Source organism: Gopherus evgoodei, chromosome 1, assembly GCF_007399415.2.
Source record: "Gopherus evgoodei ecotype Sinaloan lineage chromosome 1, rGopEvg1_v1.p, whole genome shotgun sequence".
In the NCBI taxonomy this organism is placed as follows: Eukaryota; Metazoa; Chordata; order Testudines; family Testudinidae; genus Gopherus; species Gopherus evgoodei.
In genome coordinates, this window is record NC_044322.1 from 216241957 (window position 1) to 216267052 (window position 25096).

The 25096-nt window shown below is 48.9% G+C and overlaps 1 protein-coding gene across 2 annotated transcripts; it reads left to right on the forward strand.

Moving 5' to 3' along the window:
• The first annotated feature begins 29 nt into the window (after nt 1-29).
• USP5 (ubiquitin specific peptidase 5) lies at nt 30-23438 on the forward strand. 2 transcript variants are annotated; one of them, XM_030535905.1, is made up of 20 exons: nt 30-193; nt 2648-2773; nt 3098-3164; nt 10040-10173; nt 10398-10543; nt 10885-11069; nt 12474-12568; nt 13685-13878; nt 14131-14202; nt 16417-16504; nt 16702-16827; nt 17337-17490; nt 17945-18119; nt 19813-19901; nt 20161-20352; nt 20928-21071; nt 21228-21373; nt 21496-21649; nt 22519-22603; nt 22823-23438. In XM_030535905.1, the coding sequence occupies exons 1-20, from the start codon at nt 86-88 to the stop codon at nt 22914-22916; spliced, it is 2574 nt and encodes an 857-aa protein (XP_030391765.1). In that variant the 5' UTR covers nt 30-85; the 3' UTR covers nt 22917-23438. The 2 variants fall into 2 exon arrangements, with proteins under 2 accessions (XP_030391765.1, XP_030391774.1); XM_030535914.1 differs by having other exon boundaries at nt 20161-20283.
• The last annotated feature ends 1658 nt before the right edge of the window (nt 23439-25096 follow it).

Consider the following 25096-nt stretch of genomic DNA (forward strand, 5'->3'; position numbering starts at 1 on the left):
TGGGATTGGCTCGCTAGTCTTCGACAACGAAGGTCTGTGATTGGTCAGGGTGGGGCTGCGGGCGGTGCTGCAGGGAGCTGCTGTCATGGCGGAGCTGAGTGAGGCGTTGCTGTCGGTGCTGCCGGCCATCCGCGTGCCCAAGGCCGGGGACCGGGTCCATAAGGAGGAATGCGCCTTTTCCTTCGATACACCGGTAAGCGCCCCCGGCAGCTGCTCCCCCTTCACCCATGGGGCGGCCTGCTCTCCGGCCTGATCCCCAGCGCGCCGGGGCTCTAGGGACCTGCCCGCGTGGGGCATGCTGGGACATGAAGTCTTCCATGGATGAGGGGTCTGTTCGACTCAGTTGAGTGTGCGGCTGCGAGGACTACAACTCCCGGCAAGCCCTGGGTCCTGGCCCCGCTGGTGGATGAGGTGTGCTGGGGGCTGTAGTTCTCTCCGCTCCAGCGCTGCCCGCGGATTCTGCCTTTCCGCCGCCCCGGCAGCGGCTCCGCGGCTTGTCCTGCTGACTCACCGCGGGGCGGCCCGGCTCACTCAGCGCCCGCTGGGATGGGGAGCGCAGCCCCTAGACGGGTCTCCTGTGCGGAACATGCTGGGAACTGTAGTCCGCTGACCCCTCCCTCAGAGCGAGTCCGAGGGGCCGGCCCAGCCGCGCTGCAGCCCCCGAGGCTAGATTCGCTCCACGAGCGGCGTGGAGAGCTCCTCGCCCCGCTGGCATCTCTAGGGGGTCGAGCTGCTCGCGGTGCACACTGGTGGGCGTAGCCCGGCTGGCCCGGCAGCACCCCCCACCACGCAGGCCCGGAATCATCCACGGGGGTGACCTCATCCCTGATCCCCTTGCCCACCCCCTGGAGGCCGGGTTTGAACGCGCACGCTCTCCTTCCTGGGATTTGAGGGGAGGAAGTTATTGCTGTTTCTTATACCCACACCCCCGGCCCAGTTTGCGGGGAAGATCTCCATCACCTCCTGGGGGCACAGCCAGGCCCTGTCTCCGGGGTGTGGAAAATACATCCAGGCAATTGAAGGGGTTGAACTAGCCCTAAGCTCCAAAATTAAAAGTCCCTCAGGACCTCCCTGGACTCACCTTGTCTTAGGGACCTTGTATCCTCTTAGGCTGGAACACAAAGTTCTCCCTGGCCCCAAAAGCTAGGGGATACCCCTGTACTGTATCATTAAAAGAGATTGTCCCTTCTCCCCCTCCCTTTCCCTCCAGCCACATTCATCCAATGGAGTTACAGCCTCAGGTATTTTTTAAACACGGTTCCATTTTTTCATTGGGAAGTTATTGTTGGTTAAAGTGCTTGATTGGCAGCCCCTGGGAATTGGAGGTCTCTATCCCCTGAGTGGGGACAGCCTGAGTAGCAGTGCAACAAGTTTCTCTCCCTGTATACCCCCTGATAAAGTGCTATACACTTCCTGGGGAGGGGAGTTCAGCCTCTGTGGTCCATTCAGTCCTCACACTCACTGTTGAGGTTTCCAGCTATAAGGCTTACTTGTGTCCAGTATCAGGGCTTCAAAAATTACTTGATACCACTGGTCAAGAGCTAAGCCTACTAACCAGGATGAAAAATACCTGCATTGCCACTGCCATTGCAGTTTCTATGGATGAGTACAATTGTATGAAATGTTTTCTTGTATCAAATTATAACATTGTCAACCAAATTTTAACGCTCTAAACATGTAACTTACTGCCAGGTGCTCATTTAGTTTTATCTTTTTCTCTCTCTCTTCCTGACTTCACTCTGCTTTTTTTCTTTCATATAATTAGATCTTTTTATGTTGTCTTCAGTGTCTATTCTTCACTTCACTACAAGAATTAGACCTACTAATCAAAGACAGACATGAAAAGATTTTGGGTCCCACTGTCCAGGGCAATAGGAAATGAAAGACTTCTTTTCCTCCACAAGCCCTGCGTCTGAATTCTGTCTGGGAATCCCATTTTTTGTCACTGTCTCCATTTCAGCTTTCTGATTGCTGTGACACAGATTAGGTTCTCTGGTATTCTGTCTCTTTCCTAGTCTCCAGATTTAGGTGTCTCTCGTGCTCTCCCCCACCACTTTTAAATAGCATCAGTGCTGTAGGTTCTGGGAGGTTGCCAAGCACAGCAGCATGAGACTGACCCGATTTTTGTCCTGGTCTGTTTCACAGCTGCCCGCAGGGTTCCGAAACAACACCAAAAACAAGATTCTAGTTAACTTTCACTCTGCAACAATTTGGCAAAGCTCTGGGCAGCACAAGTAGCGCTAGATCCCTCTGTCTGCAGAGACAGATTGATGTAGCTGCATCAGTTTTGCCTGGGTCATATTTTGCAACTATAAGTGCTAAAGTCTTTTTTAAATGAGGCTACAGCTCCTCAGAAGTTTATGGGTCTGGCCTGATTCAGCTTCCTACTATGGATAAACAGGCAAGTGAATTTTCAAATAGTTCATAGTGGTGGGAGAAACGTATCTTGCTGGCAACTAGAGTGAGACTTGACAACTCCTTTCAGACCAGCCACTGAATGGCTGACACATGGGCATGATTTGCAATCATTGAATGGAGCTGGATTAGAACCAGCGTACTAAAGGTAAAAGTCTATTCTGTTCTGTTGAACACCTTCCTTGAGCCCCTCTGAGATGTGTCTCCCTATCAGTCTGTCTTTCTCCCCTAGGAGTCAGATGGGGGCCTGTATATTTGTATGAACACGTTCCTGGGCTTCGGGAAGCAATATGTAGAGAAATACTATGGGAAAACAGGCCATCGGGTCTATCTGCACCTCAAGAGAACACGCAAGCTGGTAAGAATGGGGTGCTTGGAGCTGGGGGACACACTGCATTGCCAGACCTGCTGTGAGTCTGAGAAGAGGGATCCAACTCCACGTTCATTCAGACCTGAGGTTTTCCGTCATCTGAAACACAACCTGGTGTCCATCCTTCCTCTCCCCCACCCCCCATGGAACCCCGACTCCGAAGCTCTGACTCAATTAGTTATTGTATTGGCTTCCTGCCCCATCTCTCTCCACCTGTAGTATCTGCCTCAGTTCCACAGGCTTTGGGCTACCCTCATACTGCTTGGCCTCCTTATTGACTGTCTCCTCTCTCTCTCCTTGCCTCTAAAACAGAAGGAGGAAGACAGTAGCTCCAGTGCTGGAGACCCCCCCAGGAAGAAACCCACCCGCTTGGCTATTGGTAAGAAAACAACTCCATCTAGCCCTGTTTCCCTGCTGTGCCTGATCAGACTTCTACGGCTGTCTATCCCAGTGGCCATTCACTCTCGCCTTTAATGCCCCTGTGTTGGATGAGACGCGGTAGTCCTATCTAGTCCAATGTCCATGTATCCGGGAATGGCCAAGAAGGATAGCTGTTTAAAAACCTGCTGCAGTGATGAGAGTTGCTTTATGTTCAAGTCTATAACAATGGACTTATGTTGACAGATGGCATTTGCATCCTTTCTAAAATCTGCATACATAGATCAGCTTGAACACTGCTATGCAAGATTAGGGGCTGGGGTAGAGTTTGGGGAAACTTTGAGGTTGCTTGATCAAAAGGTTTCTGAGTCCCCCATACAATTTTACATAGTTGAAAAACCTGACCCTTTTTAATGAAGATAGGGGGAAAATTATGGGCAGGCTCCTCCTTAAACTTTTCTGTCTAGAACAGTGGTTCTCAGCCAGGGGTCTGGGGCCCCTGTGGAGCCATGAGCAGGTGTAAGAGAGTCCACCAAGCAAGGCCAGTGTTGGACTTGCTGAGGCCCAGAGCAGAAAGCCAAACCCCCACCGCCTGGGGCTGAAGCTCAAGGTCCTGAGTCCAGCCACCTGGGGCCGAAGCCGAAACCTGAGCATTGTAGCTTCATGGGGCTCCTGTGGCATGGGGCCCCAAGCAATTGCACTGCTTGTTACCCCCTAAAGCCAGCTCTGGCTTTGATACGCAAAAACCCAGTTATTGTGGCACAGGTGGGGATTTTGATAGCATGTTGGGAGGTCCTCAGAAAATAAAAGATGGAGAACCTCTGGTCTAGAATGTTCTTTTAGATCTAGGGCATGGTACTGAAAAAGGCCTAAACACTGAAATATACAAATGATCCTTTTTGGAATGATAGAGTGAAATGCTGCAGTGCTGATGCTCCACTGCTGATCAAAGGGATGTTGTGCACAACCTGGAAAGCGTTTTGATTAGGAATTCAGGCCAAGGACACTCAAAATGCTTCTTCCTCATTTAGATGAGATTTGAACCCAGAACCTCCTGTACTGCAGCCAATACTGCAGCTAAAAGTGGTAGATTCTTGCCTCTTATGTAGGTCAGCCACTAGAGGGAAACGTATAACACATATTGAACCAGTGTGTTAGATCTGCTTATCACCTTAAAATTCCATTTTTGTGTAGCAAAAGCTACTGAGAGTGATTTGGGCCCTCTCAGCACTGCTGCAATAGAAATAATAACATTGAGTTCCTATCATTACCCCTCTTTTTACAGAGGGGGTATCTGGGTAACAGAGGTTCCCCAAGGTTACTTGTGTCAAAGCCAGGAATAGAAGAGAGGTTTCTTGGTAAGGCAGATGCTTTCACCCACTTAGCTATGCTGCCTCTCAGCAAGATTAGGCCAAATCCATGTGCTTAGCTATGCTCTTTGTACAGTTGGGTTATTCCTGTGTATCCACTCCACAAATCTCTGTGAGACATGCATCTGTATTGGCCTAGCAAATACCTGCACTTGATGACATTTCAGTGTAATGAATGAGGCAGGGACTGTAAGAAGGAAAAGACTGGCCTTTTGGTTAAGGCAGTAGTTCTCACCTCTCTGCGGCAGGCTTCCTGCGTGATGTTGGATTCATTGCTTTGGGGAAGATTTTCAAAACTGACGAGAGGAATTTAAGATTTCTGGTCTTAAATCCCTTTAAATCTCCACGTTAGGGCTTGTCTACACTTACCAGGGGATTGACACGCAGTGATCGATGCATCAGCGATCAATTTAGTGGGTCTGGACCTGCTAAATTGGCTGCAGATCGCTCTCCCATCGACTCCTGTACTCCACCTGAACGAGAAGTGCAAGGGGAGTCGACGGGTGAGTGTCTCCCATCGACATAGCGTAGTATGGACCCCACAGTAAGCAGATCTAAGTACGTCAACTTCAGCTACGTTATTCACATAGCTGAAGTTGTGTAAGTTAGATCGATCTACCCCCCATAGTGTAGACAAGGTCTTACTCTCTGTGCCTCTATTCCCCATCTGTTACAGGGGGACAACAGGATTTCTCTACTTCATTGAGTGGGGGTAGGATAGTTCCATCAGTATTTGAGGTGTTCAGTACTGAAGTGAGGGCTTATAAGCACCTCAGTAGATCATTGGGATCCCTGTGGTACTCTGTTGGAGGGCCACTCCCACCTGTTGAGCCTGAGGCTCACAAGAGGTCCACCACCCCATCAGGGCTTTAAGAAACTCTGAAGGGCCACCCTGAAACCCTAGTAGCCTATTTTGTTTTAGGGTTCAGGAACTTTTAATACTCTGGGGATTCCCCATCCCCAATTGTTCCTTGTTGTGGGGGAAGAGCATGGTGTTCTCTGTAGGGACTGGGAGCCCTGAGGATACATCAGGAGAGATGCTGAGAAGGCATGTTTGCGTATGTTGAGAGCCTGGGGATAGTGTGCTGACTTGTGTTTTTCAGTTGACTGTTCCTGGTATTTCTGAACCCACCAAGGTTTGTAGTTCTCTGTCACTGTGCTGGTGTAACAGCATCATCATATCATTGTACTCAAGGGGTATTTGGAGGACGTGGAGGGTGAGAAAGCATTGTGCTTGGTGTAATGTATATTTTTGATTGTCAGTAGCGATTAGTGATTCCATTTAATCAGGCAATGGCTCTTGGAAGCGCTGTGGAATGGAGGCTCTTTTAGATAGTGGCTGTTTCTAGAACACTGGGTGAAAGGGCCTGCCATACAGGGTGGGTAAAAATGGATGATTTAAAAAAAACAAACAAAATCAGATTTGTATTTAAATATTTTGTTATTTTTAAAAATATGCCTATTACAAATTAAATTTGAAATTGGCAACCTATGTTAAGACTTAAATGTACTATAATCTTTTAAATGAATTCAAATTACAAAAATATTCAAGCACTATATATTTGCTGCTAAAGTTTTAAAGAAAGTTGTACCACTGAACTGGAGAAAGTCACTGGCTAAGCACCTAGACCAGAGTTTGCTGAAGTGCTAAACCAGCTTTTGACACAGTAGCCTCTTCTGCAGGTGCAAAGAGAATTTTTTTCTTTATTTCAATTTATTCAACTAGTCCAGTTCAATAACTACTTCATTTAAAAACTGATTGTGAGTTGAAAAAGCAAGAAAATTTGTTTCCTCTCTTCCAATCTATGAATAAAAATGTGGTGTGAGAGGACATTTGTGGTTGGGAAGGAATTTTCCCCCAGGTCTGATTGGCAGGTGTCTTGGGGATTTTTCACCCGCATCTGCAGCATGGGGCACTGTGGGTCACTTGCTGGTTTGAATAAGAGCGAATGGTGGATTCTCTGTAACTTGAAGTCTTTGAATCAAGATATGAGGACTTCAGTATCTCTGTCAGAAGTTATGAGCCTATTGCAGGAGTGAATGGGTGAGGTTCTCTGGCCTGTGATGTGCAGGAAGTCAGACTAGATGATCATGATTGTCCCTTCTGGCCTTAAAGTCTGAGATCTACTAGTTCTAAAACCTTACACACGACGACCAAAACTGTCCATTAAATTAATTAACTACAGATAATACTTCCTTTCTTTAATCAGTTTTAAAGGCAAAGCGTGTTGTGATAAACTTCCTATTTTTTCTTATATATCCATTTAAGGTAATTGTATTTAGCACAAAATAGTTTTAAAATGCTGATTTTTGTACCTATTAAATTGAATTCCAACTTCCATCCAAATGCAGCTTAACAGAAATCACAAGCAAAAAAGTAGTCTACCAGAAAAGAGAGGCTAAAAATGGTGAATGATGCAAAATGTAAAAATTAAGACTCTGAATAACTGTTAAGCTATATAACTGCTTAAATAAAGATGTATAGATACTTCTTTTTGCTAACCAAGAGAATACACTGTATCAAATTCAGAGTAAAGGTTATATTTCGTTACAAATGAACTATTTCTAATGGTTATGAATCAATGAGAATCAATCATTCTTTAGGAAATTAACTAAAAAATACAAATGTGAAAACAAGATTAAAATGGATGGTTTTCAACCAAGGTTTTCTACTTGCTGATTTAAATCACTTTGATTTTTTTGTATCAATCCGTCCTGGTCAAGGATGTTGCTAAGTTGAACCTGCTGGCAACCAAAGTAACAACTGGTATTGACTGCAAAGACTAGATGCCCCTGGCACAATAGCGTGAACTGTTGTTTTGAGACAGACATTAGAACCCTGACCAACCTAGCTCATTTGCCTTTTTATTAAAAAACAACAACAACAAAGGAAATTTAATTTACAAAGAAAGGTCAGGTTAAGGTTGTTCCTGAACCAAGTGCTGTCTGCTCCCCGTACCCTTCAGGAATGTAGGACTTTAGATCCCCAAACTCCAATGTTAGAAAACCAGGAAATGCTCAGTTAGGGTGACTTCTCCCTTATACAACCCTTGTCTAAACTGCGCATTCCTCATGACAGTCCCTTGGGGGCTGGGTTAAAAGTTAGGCTATCTGATCTTTCCATTACAAACTGTCACATTCCAGAGTGCAGTTCAGATCAGTAAGGAGTTGTCACAGTGTGCCCTGCAACCATGGGTGCCTCATAATGCTTTGCTATTGTAGCTCCCAACCTGGGCTGCTCACAAACAGCGTAACTGCATGCAGCTCACACCCTGAGTGTCTGTGTATAGCTGCAATCCTGATCCAGTGGGTCTGAGCCCAGCAGCCTGTCGGCACTCTGGCTTCCACCAGCCTTGGTTACTAATTTCAGGTGACCCAAACACACTCCCAGTTCTGAATTTTCCCAAAAGTGTGTGTCCAGCCCTCTCTTGGGCATTTCAGATATTAAAGGTCTGTTGCCCCTATAAAAGGTCAATATTCAACAGTTTGCTACTTTAACTGGCATTACCAAACAGTTGAGTTTAAACACAGCACCGGATTGGTTTAGATTAGAAACAAGTTTATTAAATTACAAAGAAAGAGATTTTAAGTGAATACAGCTATAAAGTATTAAAGCGAGAAATGGTTACAAGAGACACAGATAAAACACTTCTTAGCTAAAACTTAACAAACTAGAATTGGTTCAAGGTAAAATCTGTACCACAGGTTCCCAAGAACACAGCTGACCAAATCTTCAAGTCAGGTTCTCCTCGCAAAGTTAAAGGGCTAGTTCCTTGGTTGTCTTGGGGGACGAGAGGGGAGAGAGAGAAAATGTGCACGCAGATGCAGGGTGTTTTTGCCCTTCACTTTTATAGTCCAGTCACTCTTTGAAAAATGTTTTCCTGTAGTTACTCCTAGATAAAGTTCATTCCAGCTGTGTGGACAGAGACATGGAGTCTCGTGGTGTAAGAGGTTTTTTGCTGTTGTTTGCTGTAATGCAGATCAATCTGTTCCTGGCCTCTTTTGTTGCCAGAGAACGGCCAGTTGACAGGTGATTGCCCGTCAACTTTGATGACAACAGGCTAGAAGCATCATCTTGTTCTTAGATAAACCAGTTTGCCCCCCTCCTCCAACTTGTCTGGTGAACACATTGCAGTCATAATTTAAGCTTACATGCATAACTCTTAATATGCATTTTGTACATACATAAGAATATTGATGATCGGTGCGTTACTAGTTTTTAAATAAGGCATATTTTTTACAAAGATTATTACAGTAGCGTGTAACATTGTTCTTTGATATGTGGACAGTGACTGCTCGAAAGGGGATAGAATAAAGGGGAGAGTGTGGGGAAACTACTTGAACTGTGCATTTCCTGGTTTCTCTAAGTCTGTGAGATTTGTTCTTCTAACTCTAACGTTTCTGGGGGAGACCTGAGCAAAGCACTTTCATGCCCTGCCCTCAAACACCAGAACAGCAGGAAGCCTCCCTTTGTGGAAGGTGCAAGGAGCAGTGAGCACTCTGCCTTAGCCAAGTGTTTTGGAAGGGGTAGGGAGTGCACTGGCCCTAGGGTTTGGGAGGATTTCTTCCTGTGTCCCCCAATTACAGTTAGTTGTCTTTACATCTGTGAATCAGGAGCAGGAATGCCCCCAGTGGTTCTGTCCTAGCTAATGTCACTATAGACTAGTGGTTCCCAAACTTTTAACAACCTGTAAACCCCTTTCACTAAAATGTCAAGTTGTGTGAAACCCCTCCTAAAAATGAATATTTCCAGGGATTTTCTCTCTTACCTGAGTATAAATTATAAAAGCAGTGATCTTGGAAATAGTTTGTTTTTATGACATGCTTATTACACACTATTATTAATTATGATTTATCATTACAGTATTTTTATTATATTATGAAAATGGTAACACTCTTCCAAGATCTCACTTTTGTAGCTTGTATCACTTTGAATAAGCCTGTTATAACACAAGGCTCCTATGTTTCATCGAGGAGTATCAGATGTGACACAGCATGAAGGTATTTAAGAAGCCATCTCAAAGAGTTCCTCCTACACAAGCATTCAGGTCTTGAGCAGTCCAGGCAAGCAACACATGTTACAACAAAGCTTAAACTTGTTCTTCATAATAATTTTAAAAACAACACTAGCTGCCTATTTAATTTTAAAAACAGCAAAAAATATCCACCTCCCTTTCCATTTCGTATAAGAAGTCTTGAAGTTTAAATCTCCTCAGTGTGATAGATATGCTTGCTGTTGGCCCTGTGCTGCCCGGGGTTCCTAGGGACAGCTCTGTCTGCCATTAGGGAATTTTTTCCCAAGAACCCCCTGTAACATTTCATGAATCCCCAGGGGTTCACAAACCCCTGTTTGGGAACCACTGCTATAGACTTAGAGCTAGTCACAGCTCTAAGGTTCCCTAGTTCACATAATATCCAGGGCTAGATGCCATCCATAAAGCAAGAAAGCTGGCTGGGTTATAGATTCTTTGCCTTTTCTCTTACTGAAGTGTTCCTTCTCTTGTAGGCATAGAAGGTGGGTTTGACATCCCAGAGGAGAAGTTTGAATATGATGAAGATGTAAAAATAGTTATTTTCCCAGAGCACCTGGAGATCCCACGGGATGGGCTGGAGGGGCTGCCAGACATGGTCCAAGACAGGGTAGGTCTTTATTTTCTGTCTGCAGGAAGCACGCTTTTATGGATTAGAATTATCCTACTTTGTAAATTGGATCCAGTAATATTGTGGGCTCAGGACTGGAATAGCAGGGGGGTGGCTGGGTGGACTGGCATTAGCAGAGCCTTGTGGGGAGCCCAAGTCTGGAACAGCAAGGGTAGGTGTTGTGCAGCTCTTATCTCCCTATTTCTCCCGCTCCCCAATTCCAGATTGCCAGTGCGATTGAGGCTATCCTGACAGCAGATTCAGCCTCACGAAAGCAGGAGGTGCAGGCATGGGATGGAGAAGTTCGGCGTGTTTCCAAACATGCTTTCTCCCTGAACCAGCTACAGAACAGTGTCCGCATCCCTCCGTGGTGAGTCTGGTATCAAGCCTGGCCATGTTCCCTCTTACCCTGGACACTTCACAGCATAACTTTCTTCTCTGGGGCTATGATGGGACTGTTGCTCTGTCAGTGGAGGGGGTTTCTCCGGTGGGGCTCTCCCTGGTCAGTGTGTGGCCCATTATACAAGCTGGTAAATTCCTGGCAACTCTGTGGGTGAGGAGTTGACTGCAACTGACTCCTGCCTTATAGGTCTCCCCGGGTCCTCTGCTTCCTAGAGTAGGAGGGGAGTGGAATCCCAAAAACCTTTGCTTGTGTCATGGTGGGTGAGTTATAGGGGATAGACTGCTTCTTTTCTCTCCCCCTACTGGCAGTGGCTGGAAGTGCAACAAGTGCGACATGCGTGAGAACTTGTGGCTCAACATGACTGATGGATCCATCCTGTGTGGCCGGCGCTACTTCGACGGCAGTGGCGGCAACAACCACGCAGTTGAGCATTATCGGGAGACAGGCTACCCGCTGGCTGTGAAACTGGGAACCATCACCCCCGATGGGGCTGGTGAGATGGGGGACTCAGTGGAGTTGCAGATGCAAGGCGTCTGAATGGGCTGAATCTGGACACCATGGTCCCCTGACAGAACAAGTGAGGGGGATTTTGGGGTGTCACACTAATTGTGCCAATACTGTTGCCTAGGATATGCACCAGCTAGCTGTCACCACCACCAACTGGGCTTTCCTGTGTGGAGGGGGCAATGAGCTAATTGCTGAAACCCTGTGCTTTCCCTGCCCCCTTCCTTGGAATTTGAGGGCCTTTGAAAGGTCTATCTGTATTCCCTCTTCCCTCCAGCCTGGGATGGGGGGTGCTCATTGTTTTAGTGGTCTGGGACAGGGAACGGGGGTGGATGGCGCAACACCCTTCTGTTAGCCAGGTGCACAGGGCCTTTGTACTAGAATCCAAGGCAAAGTTGTTTGCTCCACTTCCTTACCCCAAACCTCTGGGGAACTTGGGTCCCCCATTCTTCCCACTTTAGGACAGTACTTAGACCAGTGCTTATCAAACTTTTTTTCTGGCAACCCAGTTGAAGAAAATTGTTAATGGCCATGACCCAATGGAGCTGGAGATGAGGGGTTTGGGGTGTGGGAAGGGCTCAGGGCTGGGGCAGAGGGTTGGGGTGAGGGCTGTGGGATGGGGCCAGGAATGAGGGGTTTGGGGTGTGGGAGGGGGCTCTGGGCTGGGTCAGGGGGTTGGGTGCAGGAGGAGGGTTCAAGGCTCTGGGCTGGGGGTTCAGGCCCTAGGGTAGGGCCAGGGATGAGGGGCTTGGGGTGCAGGAAGGGCTCTGGGTTTGGGGGGAGGCTCAGGGCTGGGGCAGGGGGTTGGGGCACAGGGTTATCTCGGGTGGCTCCCAGTCAACGGTGCAGCAGGGGTGCTAAGGCAGGCTTTCTGCCTGTTTTGGCATGGTGGACCAAACTGTGTCCCAGAAATGGCCAGCAGAAGGTCTGGTGCCGAGGTGCCAAGCGGCTCCGCACAGCTCTCGTTCGCAGGCACCGCTCCCCACCCCCAGCTCCCATTGGCCAGTGCTCGGGGCAGGGGCAGCACGCAGAACCCTGTGGTCCCCCTACCTAGGAGCCGGACCTGCTGCTGGCCGCTTCCAGGGCTCAGCACGGTGTCTGAACAGGTAGGAACTAGCCTGCCTTAACAGGGCAGCACTGCCAACTGGATCTTCTAGCGGCCTGGTCGGCGGTGCTGACCAGAACCACTGTGACCCAGTACTGGGTTGTGACCTGCAGTTTGAAAACCACTGGCTCGGACAGTCTGTTAGACTCTAAAGCTCTGAGCACTTTATGTTGCATCCTCCCCCTAGCAGTAGGTTGGTTGAGGAGGAAGGGGTGGGTATTAATGGGATCTGGGAGTGGTTGGGGGTATAAGCTAGTTTCTTTCCATTTCCTGTCTGTTTTCCCACAGACGTTTACTCGTATGATGAGGATGATATGGTGCTGGATCCCAGCCTGGCTGAACACCTGGCTCACTTTGGGATTGACATGCTCAAGATGCAGAAGGTGAGAGGGAAACTCTCAATCAAAACAAGGGATCTGAGTGTCACAATTGCACCTGTAGTTCCCCCCAGGGGTTCAGCAAGGGCACCACTCTCAGGGTTCCAGCTCTCCAGCTGACACCTCTCTTGGGTGGTGATGCGTGTCTCTCCCCCTGCTGACTGGAGTATCCCCAGGCTAATAAGCTTACCAGAGATCACCCCAACTCTGACATGGGTTCTGGCAGTGATTAGCCCTTCAGACCCAGCAGAGGGGCCTTGTCTGTGGTCACAAGTTCTTAACAACCTCAGAACTAGCACACTCAAGAAAAATTTGGTCCAGCCTTTATACAATTCAGAGGTCTCTGAGTTTCCAGTAGCAGGTAATCGTTAGACAATGGGTTTTTTTTCTCCCTAGGGAGGTTTTTTGAAGCTGCACCCAAGTACCTCCTAGGAAACTCACTTCTCACATATTGTCCAAAACAGTTCTTTGAAGTGCCTAATGTTTCCCCAAGCTACAGACAATCCTACAATAACACACTATCAATTACATTTTTAATACAATGGACCCCCCAAACATATTAAACCTAATTCAGTAAGGTTTGTTTAGGGTATTGTAAGCATTTGTCCTCTATCACACTGAGTCTTCAGCTGGATCTGAGTCTCCGGTCACCAACCAGGGTAGAGGCTGTAACTCAGTTACTATGCAGTGGTCATTGAGTACACAGCCCCCACTTCCTCTTAAGCAGAGAGCTGACTTGCTTCCCTCTCTTCTCCTCCAGCCTTCTCTCTCTCCCCCCCCCCCCCCCCCCCAGATTCATTCCCTTGTGGCTTCTATTCGTACTCCAAGCAACGGGGCTTCCCTTGGGGAGATGGTTCCTCAGACTCTGACAACTCAGTGCTGGGGGATGGTTCCTGAGCTCTTTTTCCCTGGCTCAGACTTGCCCTGTTCCCCTTCTCTCCCCCTCCCCGACCCCCAAAAATATTTCTCCCCTTGGCATTGGCATCTCTTAGACATTTGCACACCCTTTCCATGTCTTTCTCCCGCTCCTCCCCCAAATCATAGTTTTCACCAAACAGGATGGCCCAGAATGTATCTGTGCCTCTTCTCTGAGCTCCCCTGGTCCATCTCTTCTCTCCACAGACAGACAAGACAATGACCGAGCTGGAGATTGACATGAATCAGCGCATTGGGGAGTGGGAGCTGATCCAGGAGTCAGGGGTGCAGCTCAAACCCCTCTATGGCCCTGGTTACACTGGCATCCGAAACCTGGGCAATAGTTGCTACCTCAATTCTGTGGTGCAGGTGCTGTTCAGCATCCCTGACTTCCAGAGAAAGTAAGTGAGCTAAGGGAAGGCCCACTCCCCTCACTACTGCTCCAGGATTGTGGGTTACTTAGGCCATTTAGTCCTGATCTCCATCCCAATTGCCCCAGTCCTACCTGAGCTCTGAGAAGAATTAATTCACTCCATCCTTTAAGGGGTGCCGGGGACCAGCATTAAAGATCCCTAATGCTGGGATCTTACCCTGCTGGATGCAGCCTGTTGCTCTGTCTGCAGCTCTCTTTGCCTCTCTGGTTTGCTTTGCAGGTATGTGGACAAGCTGGAGAAGATATTCCAAAGTGCTCCCACAGACCCCACACAGGACTTCAGCACCCAAGTGTATGTAGTGCTCTGAAGAAAGGGGGATGTGGTATGGATTTGGGGTGTTCCAGTAGGGGGCGTCATGTCCCACCCCATTCTTAAATTGCATTGTGTTGCAAGTAGGTCCCACTTGTTCTGAGATGCCAACCCCTTGAAGTCATTAAATATCTCTGGAACTTTCCAAGAGTTGAGGTTTGACCAGGAGATTGGGCTTGATGGGCTAAAGCAGGGGTAGGCAACCTATGGCACGGGTGCCGAAGGCGGCACGCGAGCTGATTTTCAGTGGCACTCACAGTGCCTGGGTCCTAGCCACCGGTCTAGGGGGCTCTGCATTTTATTTATTTTAAATGAAGCTTCTTAAACATTTTTAAAACCTTATTTACTTTACATACAATAGTTTAGTTATATATTATAGACTTGTAGAAAGAGACCTTCTAAGAACGTTAAAATGTATTCCTGGCACCCGAAACCTTAAATTAAAGTGAATAAATGAAGACTCAGCACAGCACTTCTGAAAGGTTGCCGACCCCTAGGCTAAAGGGTCTAAGCCCCAGCCTCAGTCTCACAACTGTACAGAGTGGCAAATGTCCTGCAGGGTGCAGTAACCCATGCTATCACTGAGAAACTCCTGGTGGGTGTAGTACCCCTTGCTGTCAGCAGAGGGTGTCTGGCTCTGCAGCACAGACTTCCAGCCAGAGAGGTGTCTGAGAGAAGAGTATACCAGTTTAGGTGGGGATAGTCCAGGGGTTCTCATAACAAAAATTGTGGTGGCCTGAGAGTGCGGCCACCAACTGGCAAATTTTTCTGAAATACTTAACTAACTTTAGGAAAAACAAATAAATATTCATATATGCACATCCAAATCCTTCTCATTGATTTATGCAGGGCGTTTGTATTTTGGTGCATCTGGCCCCTGCTGCCTCCCCACATCGCCTGTAGCCCCTGCTGCCTTTCCCTGCCTCCCCCCCCGTCCCTGGGCCCTGCTGCTCCCCCACCATTGCTCTAAGCTCTCTTTTGCAGCCTCGCACCCAAGGCTCATCCCGCTCCTTGCCTGTTGACCACCGCACCCAGCAAAGCCAGCCCTCCTAAAGCCCACCGCCAGAATCCCGCAGCTGAAGCTGGGGGCAGGGGGCTGCAGGGAACAGCCATTGCTTTGCCCCCTCCCCCGTCTCTGCTCAGGAGGCTGTCATGGCTGCAGGAAAACCCCTTGGTGGCCACATTTGAGAAACACTGGGCTAATCCTACAGAGGCTGCATACTGTGTGAGGAGCAGGGAATATAGACTTATCTGGGAATATTTTAATTGCATGCACGTGTCCTCTGCTTTTCCAGAGCCAGCGACAATTAAAGGTGGTTCTTGAGCCCAGTCTTGGGTTGGAGTCTCAAAGGCTGTGCGGGGCAGGGGCGGGGGTGACTGAGCTCTGGAGAGGTTCTCAGTCTAGGGGTGAGGAGGAATAGGTATGTGGATGTTTCTGAGCAGGTGGGGATTGGGTCAGTTGCTAAAATGAGAGGGGGTGTGGGCTGGCTTGGGTTGGCAAGGTTGTGTGCAAGGGAATGGGAGTGAATTGGTGATTGAGGCTGTGTGAATGTGAGTATGGAGAAGATAGGAGTAGAGGAAGGTGGTAGGTGGAGAAGTTGGGCCCAAGAAAGCACAGTGAAGGGTTGATAGTGGGTATCTCATGTTATCTCCTGCCCACCCTGGGCAGTAAAGTGTTTGTCTCTTACTTTGGAAAATCTGTTCAACCTGCTGGTGGGAATGGGGTGTAGTCTGCTTCCAGCTATCCCATGATGTGGGCCAGAGCCATCACTGATTTGGAGGGATTGCATTCTGCCTCCCTCAGCCTCCTGTACAGAGTCACTTGTGGGGCTTCACTTCCTGTGCCAAGCTGCTGTGAGATGTGGCTGGTAAACGACTGTCGCAGCCCAGCGCTGGCTGCCTTTCTGTGAATGGCTGAGGCTGTCCCTCCACAATCCTTACCCGTTGGCCAGGGAGGAGCTGAGGCTCAGTTCTAAAGTTCTGTGAGATGTTCAGATGGAAGATATCAGACAGCACTGGGGGCAGCAGAGCAGGATGAGACAGAGGAGTCGGGGCTAGGTAGGAAGAGGGAGCTGAGGTCAGTCGAGGCAAGTCAACATGAGTTTCTAAGTGATTGAACTGGCTCCTGGAGTGACAAGAGTGTTGGGTTGGAAGCAGCTTGGTACAGCTTTGATGGGGAATCCTCTGCTATTCCAGAGCCAAGCTGGGCCATGGGCTACTCTCTGGGGAATATTCAAAGCCAGCCTCTGGAGACGGGGAACAGCAACCAGACCAGAACCAGAAGGTGAGGACTGGGGCCCCACTACCCTCATGGGCAGGGAATGCACTAAAGCATGTCTGTGATGGTGTGGGGGATCCTCTATGGAGACACTGTCCAGGGTGTTGACCCTAAATAGAGGCAGGGTTTGGAAAGATGTACCCCAGGGCGGAGTTGTTGGGAGGCCATGCTCACTCCTTCTCCTCCTCCCCACTTTCTTCTAGGGCATGCAGGATGGCATTGCTCCACGCATGTTTAAATCTCTCATTGGCAAAGGGCACCCGGAATTCTCCACCAATAGGCAGCAAGATGCCCAGGAGTTCTTCCTGCATTTTATCAACATGGTGGAGGTAATGACTGAGCCACACTTTCTGATCCTGATCCTGAGAAGGGGGAAGCTCCTGTTCTGAGCTCCAGCAAGTGGGGGGTTGGCACCTAGGCTGGATGGAAATGCAGGGAGGGGGCCAGCATACAGGTATTTTGAAACACCAGGTTCACCAGAACTAATGGTTCAGGATACCAGTGAGTGACCGCTTTGGGAGAAGGGGATGAGGGTGCCCAACGGCAGGGCCTTTTGTTCAGGGCTCCCCCCCAGCCCCTGTGAAATTGCTGTGTGTAGACTTTGGGGGAGCTTGGGTACCCAGAGCTCCCCCTAAAAATGGAACCCTCTCCTTTGGGATGGGAATGGAATTGATTTCTGGAGACTGGTGGTGCTGATTGAAGGCCTCCAGCTTCTACACTTGGACCAGGGACAGTGGAGACCATTCGTTGTCTGTGTCCCACATGGGGCTGGTGCTCCTGTGATTGGTTGATCTGGCCACCTTGATATGACACATCTTCACCATGTTGCCCTTCTCAGAGGAACTGCCGCAGCTCAGAGAATCCCAATGAGGTCTTCCGTTTCCTGGTGGAGGAGAAGCTCAAGTGCCTGGCCACAGAGAAGGTGAAATACACCCAGCGTGTGGACTACATTATGCAGCTGCCCGTGCCCATGGATGCTGCACTCAACAAAGGTCAGTGGCCTGATGGTGACTGAGGAAGGGACAGCAGGCACTGGGATCAGTGAGGAAACTCTACCTACTGTGCTTCTTTACTGGGGTTGAGGGCATCCCTCAAGGATCTGAAGAAGCAAGGTGTTCTGGAGCCAAATACTTGTCCTTCATCACCCCATGGAGCTGGGCAGGGTGGATTTCCTCAGAGATTCTGTGGACAGGTATCAGTCACTCGAGTTAGGGAGCAAAGCTTTCCCTTGCCTCACACAAGGCAAGGGTTGTGACTTAGCCTGTGGGACTTCAGCATAATGAAACCATCCTGATCGCTGGAGGAGATTGTGTGCCCTATGCACCACTCTAGGAAACATGTCCTGATGGGCCCATCTAGCCTGCTGTCCTGCCTCTGGAGGTAGCCAACAGCAGGTGCTTTGTGAGCGCCCGGAATCTGGACCTGACTCCTCTGCCTTGTCCCCAGATGAGTTAGTGGAATATGAGGAGAGGAAGCGCCAGGCGGAAGAGGAGAAGCAGCCGCTCCCTGAGCTGGTCCGAGCCAAGGTGCCTTTCAGCTCCTGTCTAGAGGCCTACGGGGCTCCAGAGCAGGTGGATGACTTCTGGAGCACAGCCTTGCAGGCCAAGTCTGTGGCTCTCAAGTGAGTGTGGTTTGGAGGCGCTATCTAGGATAAAGATCAGAGTGTGAAAAGCCCTCTTGGGAACCCCTTTCCTACAGTACTTTGGGCAGGGATGTTTCCTAGGGATGCTAGTTCCCCTCTTAGAAATCCATGACTTGTCGGCCCTGGGGACGGTTCCTGAGCCTCTAGGCTCAGTCTTGTCCTATTTTCCATGGGGATTACAGTGGGCAGAGTTAAGGTGGCTGTTGGGTCTGCAGCACTGCATTCTGTGGTGGTACAGAAAACAAAGCAGTGGAAAGCCAGACAAATTGGCAGTGGTGTTGATGCCCTATTGTCAGTGTTCTGACATTCTTAATTTCAGTTATGCTTTAAAGTGTGCCTCGCCTAAGAGGTTGATGTGGACCAGCACTCTGTTGTTCTCCCCAGCTCTGACTTCTGTTTTAAAAGAAGTCTCTAGTTCAGGAGTCGGCAACCTTTCAGAAGTGTTGTGCCGAGTCTTCATTTATTCACTCTTAAGTTAAGGTTTGGTGTGCCAGTAATACATTTTCATGTTTTTAGAAAGTCTCTTTCTAGAAGTCTGTAATATATAACTAAACTATTGTTGTATGTAAAGTAAATAAGGTTTTTTAAATGTTTAAGAAGCTTCATTTAAAATTTGAATTAAAATGCAGAGCCTCCTGGACTGGTGGTCAGGACCCGGGCACTGTGAGTGCCACTGAAAATCAGCTTGCATGCCGCCATCAGCTCACATGCCATAGGTTGCCTACCTCTGCTCTAGTTATTAAAGTTGAACAAAACTTTCAAAACATGAAATGAGCGCAACCGGTGCACCAGTTTCCTTGAGTTTACAGAAAGACTGAAACAATAGCTGTGAAGGATGAGTTACCCCGTCACTTCAGCAGGGCTAACTCGAATGCCAGTGATGATACTTTGAATGTCAGATTTATTAACTGTTTTGCTGTCCAAAACACAGATCATAGTAACTCAAGGCAGTAATGAAGAGCTGCAGTATCTGCTGAGTGGCTGTTTGTTCTGCTGCCACTGGCATTCCTTTCCCAGTCAAGAAGGACTCAAGCCCAAGGAGCCTAGCAGAGCCCATGGGGGGGGGGGGGGGAAGAGATTTTGTTACAGACAAACCGAAAGATACCCCTTAGCAATAACAGGTCTAAAGAGATGTTGCTTTTCAAGTTGACATTATTAACATTCTACTGCAGTTTGGAGTAATGACTTGTATTCAAACCTTTCCTCACATCCAGTGCTGAATATAACTCATTCCTTCAACTGTAGTTTAAAATGCATCCATACGTGTTTGTTTTACCTGTATTTAATTAGAATTCTAAAATCTCCAGTGGCCTGTACCACATGGCAGGGTTTGTGGGGGAGGGAGGAGTGTTTGGTTTTCCTGAAGGTGGTCTCCACCCTTAAAAGCCTAGGAAATGCTAGGTTAATCTCTGCTCAGTCAGAGCACTTCCTCTAGGAATTGTTCAGGGTTTGGCAGGCTCAGTGCTGAGTATAGTGGGGAGACCCAGAGCCATACAGACCATTCCCTCTGTATTCCGGTAGTAGACCTGGAATGTGCAAGACTCCACACCCCCTTCCTTGATTTCTCCGCAAGCCAGCCCGTCTCCCCTAGCCCTTCTCCTCCCTCTCCCCCTCCTCCATTAACTAAGTAACAGGGTAACCTATCCAGACATGACATATCACTCTCTTTCAGGACAACCCGGTTTGCCTCCTTCCCAGACTATCTGGTGATCCAGATCAAGAAATTCACTTTTGGCCTGGATTGGGTACCCAAAAAGCTCGGTAAGGAGAATGAGGTGAAACACAAAGCATTGGGATCAATGAGTCTTCAGTGCTGTTCTGTGTAGCACCGCCCCCATGCTTAGGCATTGGGGTCACTACTGACAGGGGAGAGCATTCCATATTGCATTGCTAAACTGCTGCTGCAGAACATCCCATGTGCATTCTCTACCCCAGATGGCTTATCTTTGAGGGCCACTCATCCACGCTTTTTGAGCTCACTGAACATGTCCCTGAGGGTCTGATCCAGCCTCTTTTACAGATGTCTCTATCGAAATGCCAGAGGAGCTGGACATCTCTACACTGCAGGGGACAGGGCTGCAAGCTGGTGAGGAGGAGATGCCAGACATTGCGCCTCCACTGGTGACGCCAGATGAGCCCAAAGGTAGCCTGGGGTTCTATGGCAACGAGGACGACGACTCCTTCTGCTCCCCTCACTTCTCCTCTCCAACATGTTAGTGACTCTTCTCCTCTCCTCCTCCTAGTGCCTGACTCACTCCCTCTCTCTCCTCATGACTTGTCTCCCTGGCTAATGATTTCCTCCTCCTTTAGTCTCTCTCTTCCTGTCCCTCTGCCAGTGACTGTGCCCTCTTGCATGCTCATTGTGCGAGGATGTTGCTAACCCCAGTAGCTCTTTCAGCTGTAGGTTTGTGTGGGCCCATATTAGGAAGGAGTGGGAAGTAGGGTATGCACAATGCATCCAGAAGGTCTAGCTGGGAGAGAGGTTTGGTTGCACAAAGATTGGCGGCGTGGTGAGAGGTGAAGAGGAGACAAAGCTCCTGAGCCATTGCTAGGGAGTGCCTGGCTCATGACTTTCATCTCTCCACCCCCTGCATGAGGCCTGCGTGCTGTGGGGGTAAGGACTTAGCCAAGGGAGAGGCAAGGCTCACATGAGACTCAGCCCCAGGGAGCGAGGCTTGAGGTTTGCATAAGGTTGTGTGGGAAGGTGGGGACAGAACTCACACTAAAGGGGTGGTTGGGAGCAGGGCTGCCAAGGTTCCTCTAATCTCTGCCCCCCCCCCCCCACAGCCCCCATGTTGGATGAATCGGTAATTATCCAGCTGGTGGAGATGGGCTTTCCCATGGATGCCTGCCGCAAAGCTGTGTACTACACAGGGAACAGCGGGGCTGAGGCTGCCATGAACTGGATCATGTCGCACATGGATGATCCAGGTATGAGAACACATGACCATGACAAAGACCTCCCATCCAGATCAATGTGCCATATGCTACAGCACTGCCTGCTGGAGAGGCCAGGGCTAAGACCTTAAAATGTTTCTCCACCACCAGAGCTAGTCCCTCTGAATTATGTTCTGTTTTCTGCTACAGATTTTGCCAACCCTCTGGTTCTTTCTGGATCTAGTGGGCCAGGTTCCACCATCATCTGTCCAGACCCCCCTTCAGAAGACAGCGTGGCCACCATTGTCTCCATGGGCTTTTCCCGAGATCAGGCTATGAAAGCCCTAAGAGCCACGGTGAGGAGCAAGGATGAGATTACTGTTGGACTGCAACCTTATAGGGCTGTAGCTAGGAATGGTGGGAGGTGCTTAGATTGATGAGGGGTTCCTGACCTGACAGTTTTCCCCTCTCCCTGCAGAGTAACAGTCTGGAGCGGGCTGTGGACTGGATTTTCAGTCATATTGATGACCTGGACGCAGAGGCTGCCATGGACATCTCTGAGGGGCGCTCGGCGGCTGAGTCCATCTCTGAATCTGTCCCTGTGGGTCCCAAAGTGCGCGATGGGCCTGGAAGTGAGTCCTAGACACTGGAGGGTGTGAGTTCTGCCCTCCTCTGGGTTCTGTGGGGGCAGGTTAGTTCCCGGGGATGTTGGTGGTGATTTTCTAACCAATGGGGCCCCAACCTTCCCCAGAGCTTTAGCCTCCCTAAACTCTCAGGTCTCTCACTGATCCCTGGGATTCTAGCACCTCCCAAGAGTTGATGTGGCTGCTGAGGCAATGTAACAGAGAGGAAGGGGGAAAAGGGTCTGTGCCCACTGGAAATCATCAGAGGGATGAATGAGATGTGGTGTCTAGTCAGATGGAGGAGAGGAATAGGGGTGTCCTGCCAGGGAGGTAAGGAGGACTCTGCTCCCATTCTTCAGAACCCCATCTTTGTGTTGCCTTGGAGAGTGTTCTTTTTTGGTCTCCCTATCAAAACACCTGGGCTCTAGCCAGCTAAATCTTTGTGGGAATTCATGACCAAGCTGCTACACTGCTTGCTGTAATGTGGAAAGCACCACACAGTAGATGTTTGAGCCAGGGCCTTCTCACTCATCTACTTCCCCCATCAAGCTCTGGGAGATAGGCAGCAGGTAGGGCCGGGATGCCTTGAAGGAGCTATCATCTCTCCTCCTGTTTGCTTCACCAATATCTCCACAGAGCTTGGATCTAAAATTCTCTTGGCCTTGTGATCAGGCAGCTGCCTTGTTCCACCTACTCCATCATGAAACGTGTCTTCTCAGCTATTATTGGGGCCCAGACTCCTGAAGGCCTCTCTAGGGAGTTATGGGACAATAGCTCCTCTCTAGAGAGCTCTTCAGGGGGGAGAGGGTATCCAAGGGTATGTAACCCTCCCTACCTCTGTCTCTCTCTAACCACCTCTTTTTTCTTCTCTCCCTCAGAGTATCAGCTCTTTGCCTTCATCAGCCACATGGGCACTTCCACCATGTGTGGCCATTATGTCTGCCATATCAAGAAGGATGGCAGGTAAGAAGGGCTTGAGGGGACAAGAAGTAGCCTAAAGGCAGCAGCTTCTAAGGATAAACCAGTATAATTCCCCCTTTACTTCAGTGGTCTAGTGTCATTCTCCCTCTGGACACATGCGGGGAAGGAAAAGAGAGGAACAGGCCACTGTGCCACATGGTGGGGACAGACTTGCAGGTCAGCTGCAAGCTGGTAGCACTCATCTCTCCATCTCTGTTTCAGGTGGGTGATTTACAATGACCAGAAAGTATGCGCATCTGAGAAGCCACCCAAGGATCTTGGTTACATCTACTTCTATCAGCGGATTCCCAGTTAGAACCCCCTCCTACTGTGTGTGGAGCGGGGAGCAGGCTGCTGGCATGAGGAGGGGGAGGCAGACACAATAAATACAGAGAAGCAGTGCATATTCTTTCACCCCACTCTCCACTGTCTCTCCACCTGTGCCACTGCTGTAACTCTGGGGGCAGGCGTTCCTTAGTTAATAAAACTGGGGGCTGGGGCCCCCATGGACATGAGTGAAGAGGGGTGGGCAGATGGATTTGTTTCAGTATAAAATCTCTCATTACTCCCTACTCCAAGACACAGCCTCTAGTACTTTGCTGCTTGATGTAATTATGCCATCCCCTTTCAGGCTGAACGGGGAGGAGGAGGGCGTGTGTATGTATGTGTGTGTGGCTTTGTGTATCATGGGTGGGTGGCTTCTCTCCCTTGCACCCCCTCCCACATGAGGGTGCTGTGCAGGAAATAATGTGGGCCATAAATAGCACCACTTCCTCCTTGTGTGCCCCTTAAATGCCAAAATACACGAAGGATAAAATAAAAATCTAAATACCCCCTGGCTTCTGTCTGTCCCATATGTTAGTGGGGGGCCCTGTCAGCTGGGGTATCTGAACTCCTTCCTCATCTAATGCAGTGCTCAGTGTAACCCTGCCACTGGCAGTTCTCTGCTTTGGCATATAAGCCCTTGTGCTAAGAAGCTTGAATGGGAGACCTCACTGTAAAGCTAGATGCCCTTCTGTCTTTGTCAGCACCTGTTGTCCTAGTCTGTGGACAATGATGTTGATGCAGAAGATGTATCTGTTAAAGCAGAGGTTAAAGATGACTGTGTTACCTGTGCCTAATAAATATCCCATCAACTGGAGGTATCTGCCCCTGGATTGTTCGGTGAGTTTGCAGCTCTTAGGGTTGTTCATGCCTAAATACCCGTGGCTCTAGCTATGATGATCCACTCACTTATGTTTTCCACACTTGATTATTGGTGTAATAATGCGTTCCCTTAAGAAATTACTGGATGCACAGTGCAGCAGCCTTTCTGGTGAACACAATTCTGGTTTTGTTTTCTGTAGTGGTGTGATAGTGAAAAGGATGCAGGTCAACATCCATTCTCATTTAAAGCCCTACATGTGATGGGCCTGAACAATTCCCTTTCCCTTCCTTGACCAGTTGCTGGGGGTGGAACATGATTGTTTTGTTCCTCCTTTTACAGGATGAAAGCGGTATCCGTGTGCTGGTGTGTGCACATAATAAAGTACAAAAAAATCAGATTACTTTTTTGAGCTTGAGGTCTAGGCGCTTGGAGCTGGGAACTTGTTCTGGACTCCTGCATTGTACGTATCCATAATGGCATGGGTTTATTGAACAGTTTCTTGTCCTTTTGGAAGTCCTATGAGGTTATCCTCTCCTTCCTGGCATTGTGTCCTCTTGTATTTGCCCCACTGAGCAGGGACAGAGGTGTTTATCTCCTGCAGCTTGGGACCTGTCCTCTGTGTTGCAGACAAATGGCTGGGATCGGAGTTAGGATTAATTCCACTCTCTGGATTCTAATCATGGCATCACAGGAAAGACCAGTTTTCCAGCAGGCATTGCCAAGGCAGCTGATCATAAATCACAGTCTCTTAATCTGTTCTAAGATGCCCTCCTTGCTCTTCTTTAGGGAATATGAGCTCCATTGGAGGTGATGGTGCTCCAGAGCCTGTGGAATACAGCAGCTCAAATATTTTTAATTCTGAAATAATTAAGCCTTTCTAGCTGGGGTGATAAGCTTGACAGTGACAGCTTTGTTGTCCTTCACAGTGGTAGAAACAGACTCAGACCAGTGCAAGGCAGTAGTAGAGCTGAGTGCAGAATCCAGTCTGGATGCTGGGTTCCCTGCCATAATCTCTTAGTCTCCCTTAACTTCCCAATATCCATGGCTGCTTTAATGATGGAAGTTAAGGAGCCCCCTTTCCTGTCCCTCACCTCTCTCTCAATTCATGGGAGGCTCCTTTACAAAGGGTGGGATGGGGAAGGCTGTCCTTTCCTACTCAGCCCCTTCACCATTCCCATCGGGGGAATAGCAGGTGGCCCCATGGCAAATTCTATTTGACAGCTGTGCCCCTTGCTGGTGCCAGCTATTGAAGATAATTAGGTAGCTGTGGAATTTATTTGCCCGCCCTACTAGCGTCGTGGCAGATAGTGACAATTGTGGCCTTGCTCTGCCCCTTTCTCCCTGTCGGT

Coding starts and splice junctions, on each gene's coding strand:
- USP5 (XM_030535905.1), top strand. CDS start 86: ATGGCGGAGCTGAGTGAGGCGTTGCTGTCGGTGCTGCCGGCCATCCGC. Junction 12,569..13,684: donor ACATGCTCAAGATGCAGAAG/GTGAGAGGGAAA, acceptor TTCTCTCCACAG/ACAGACAAGACAATGACCGA. Junction 14,203..16,416: donor CAGGACTTCAGCACCCAAGT/GTATGTAGTGCT, acceptor CTGCTATTCCAG/AGCCAAGCTGGGCCATGGGC.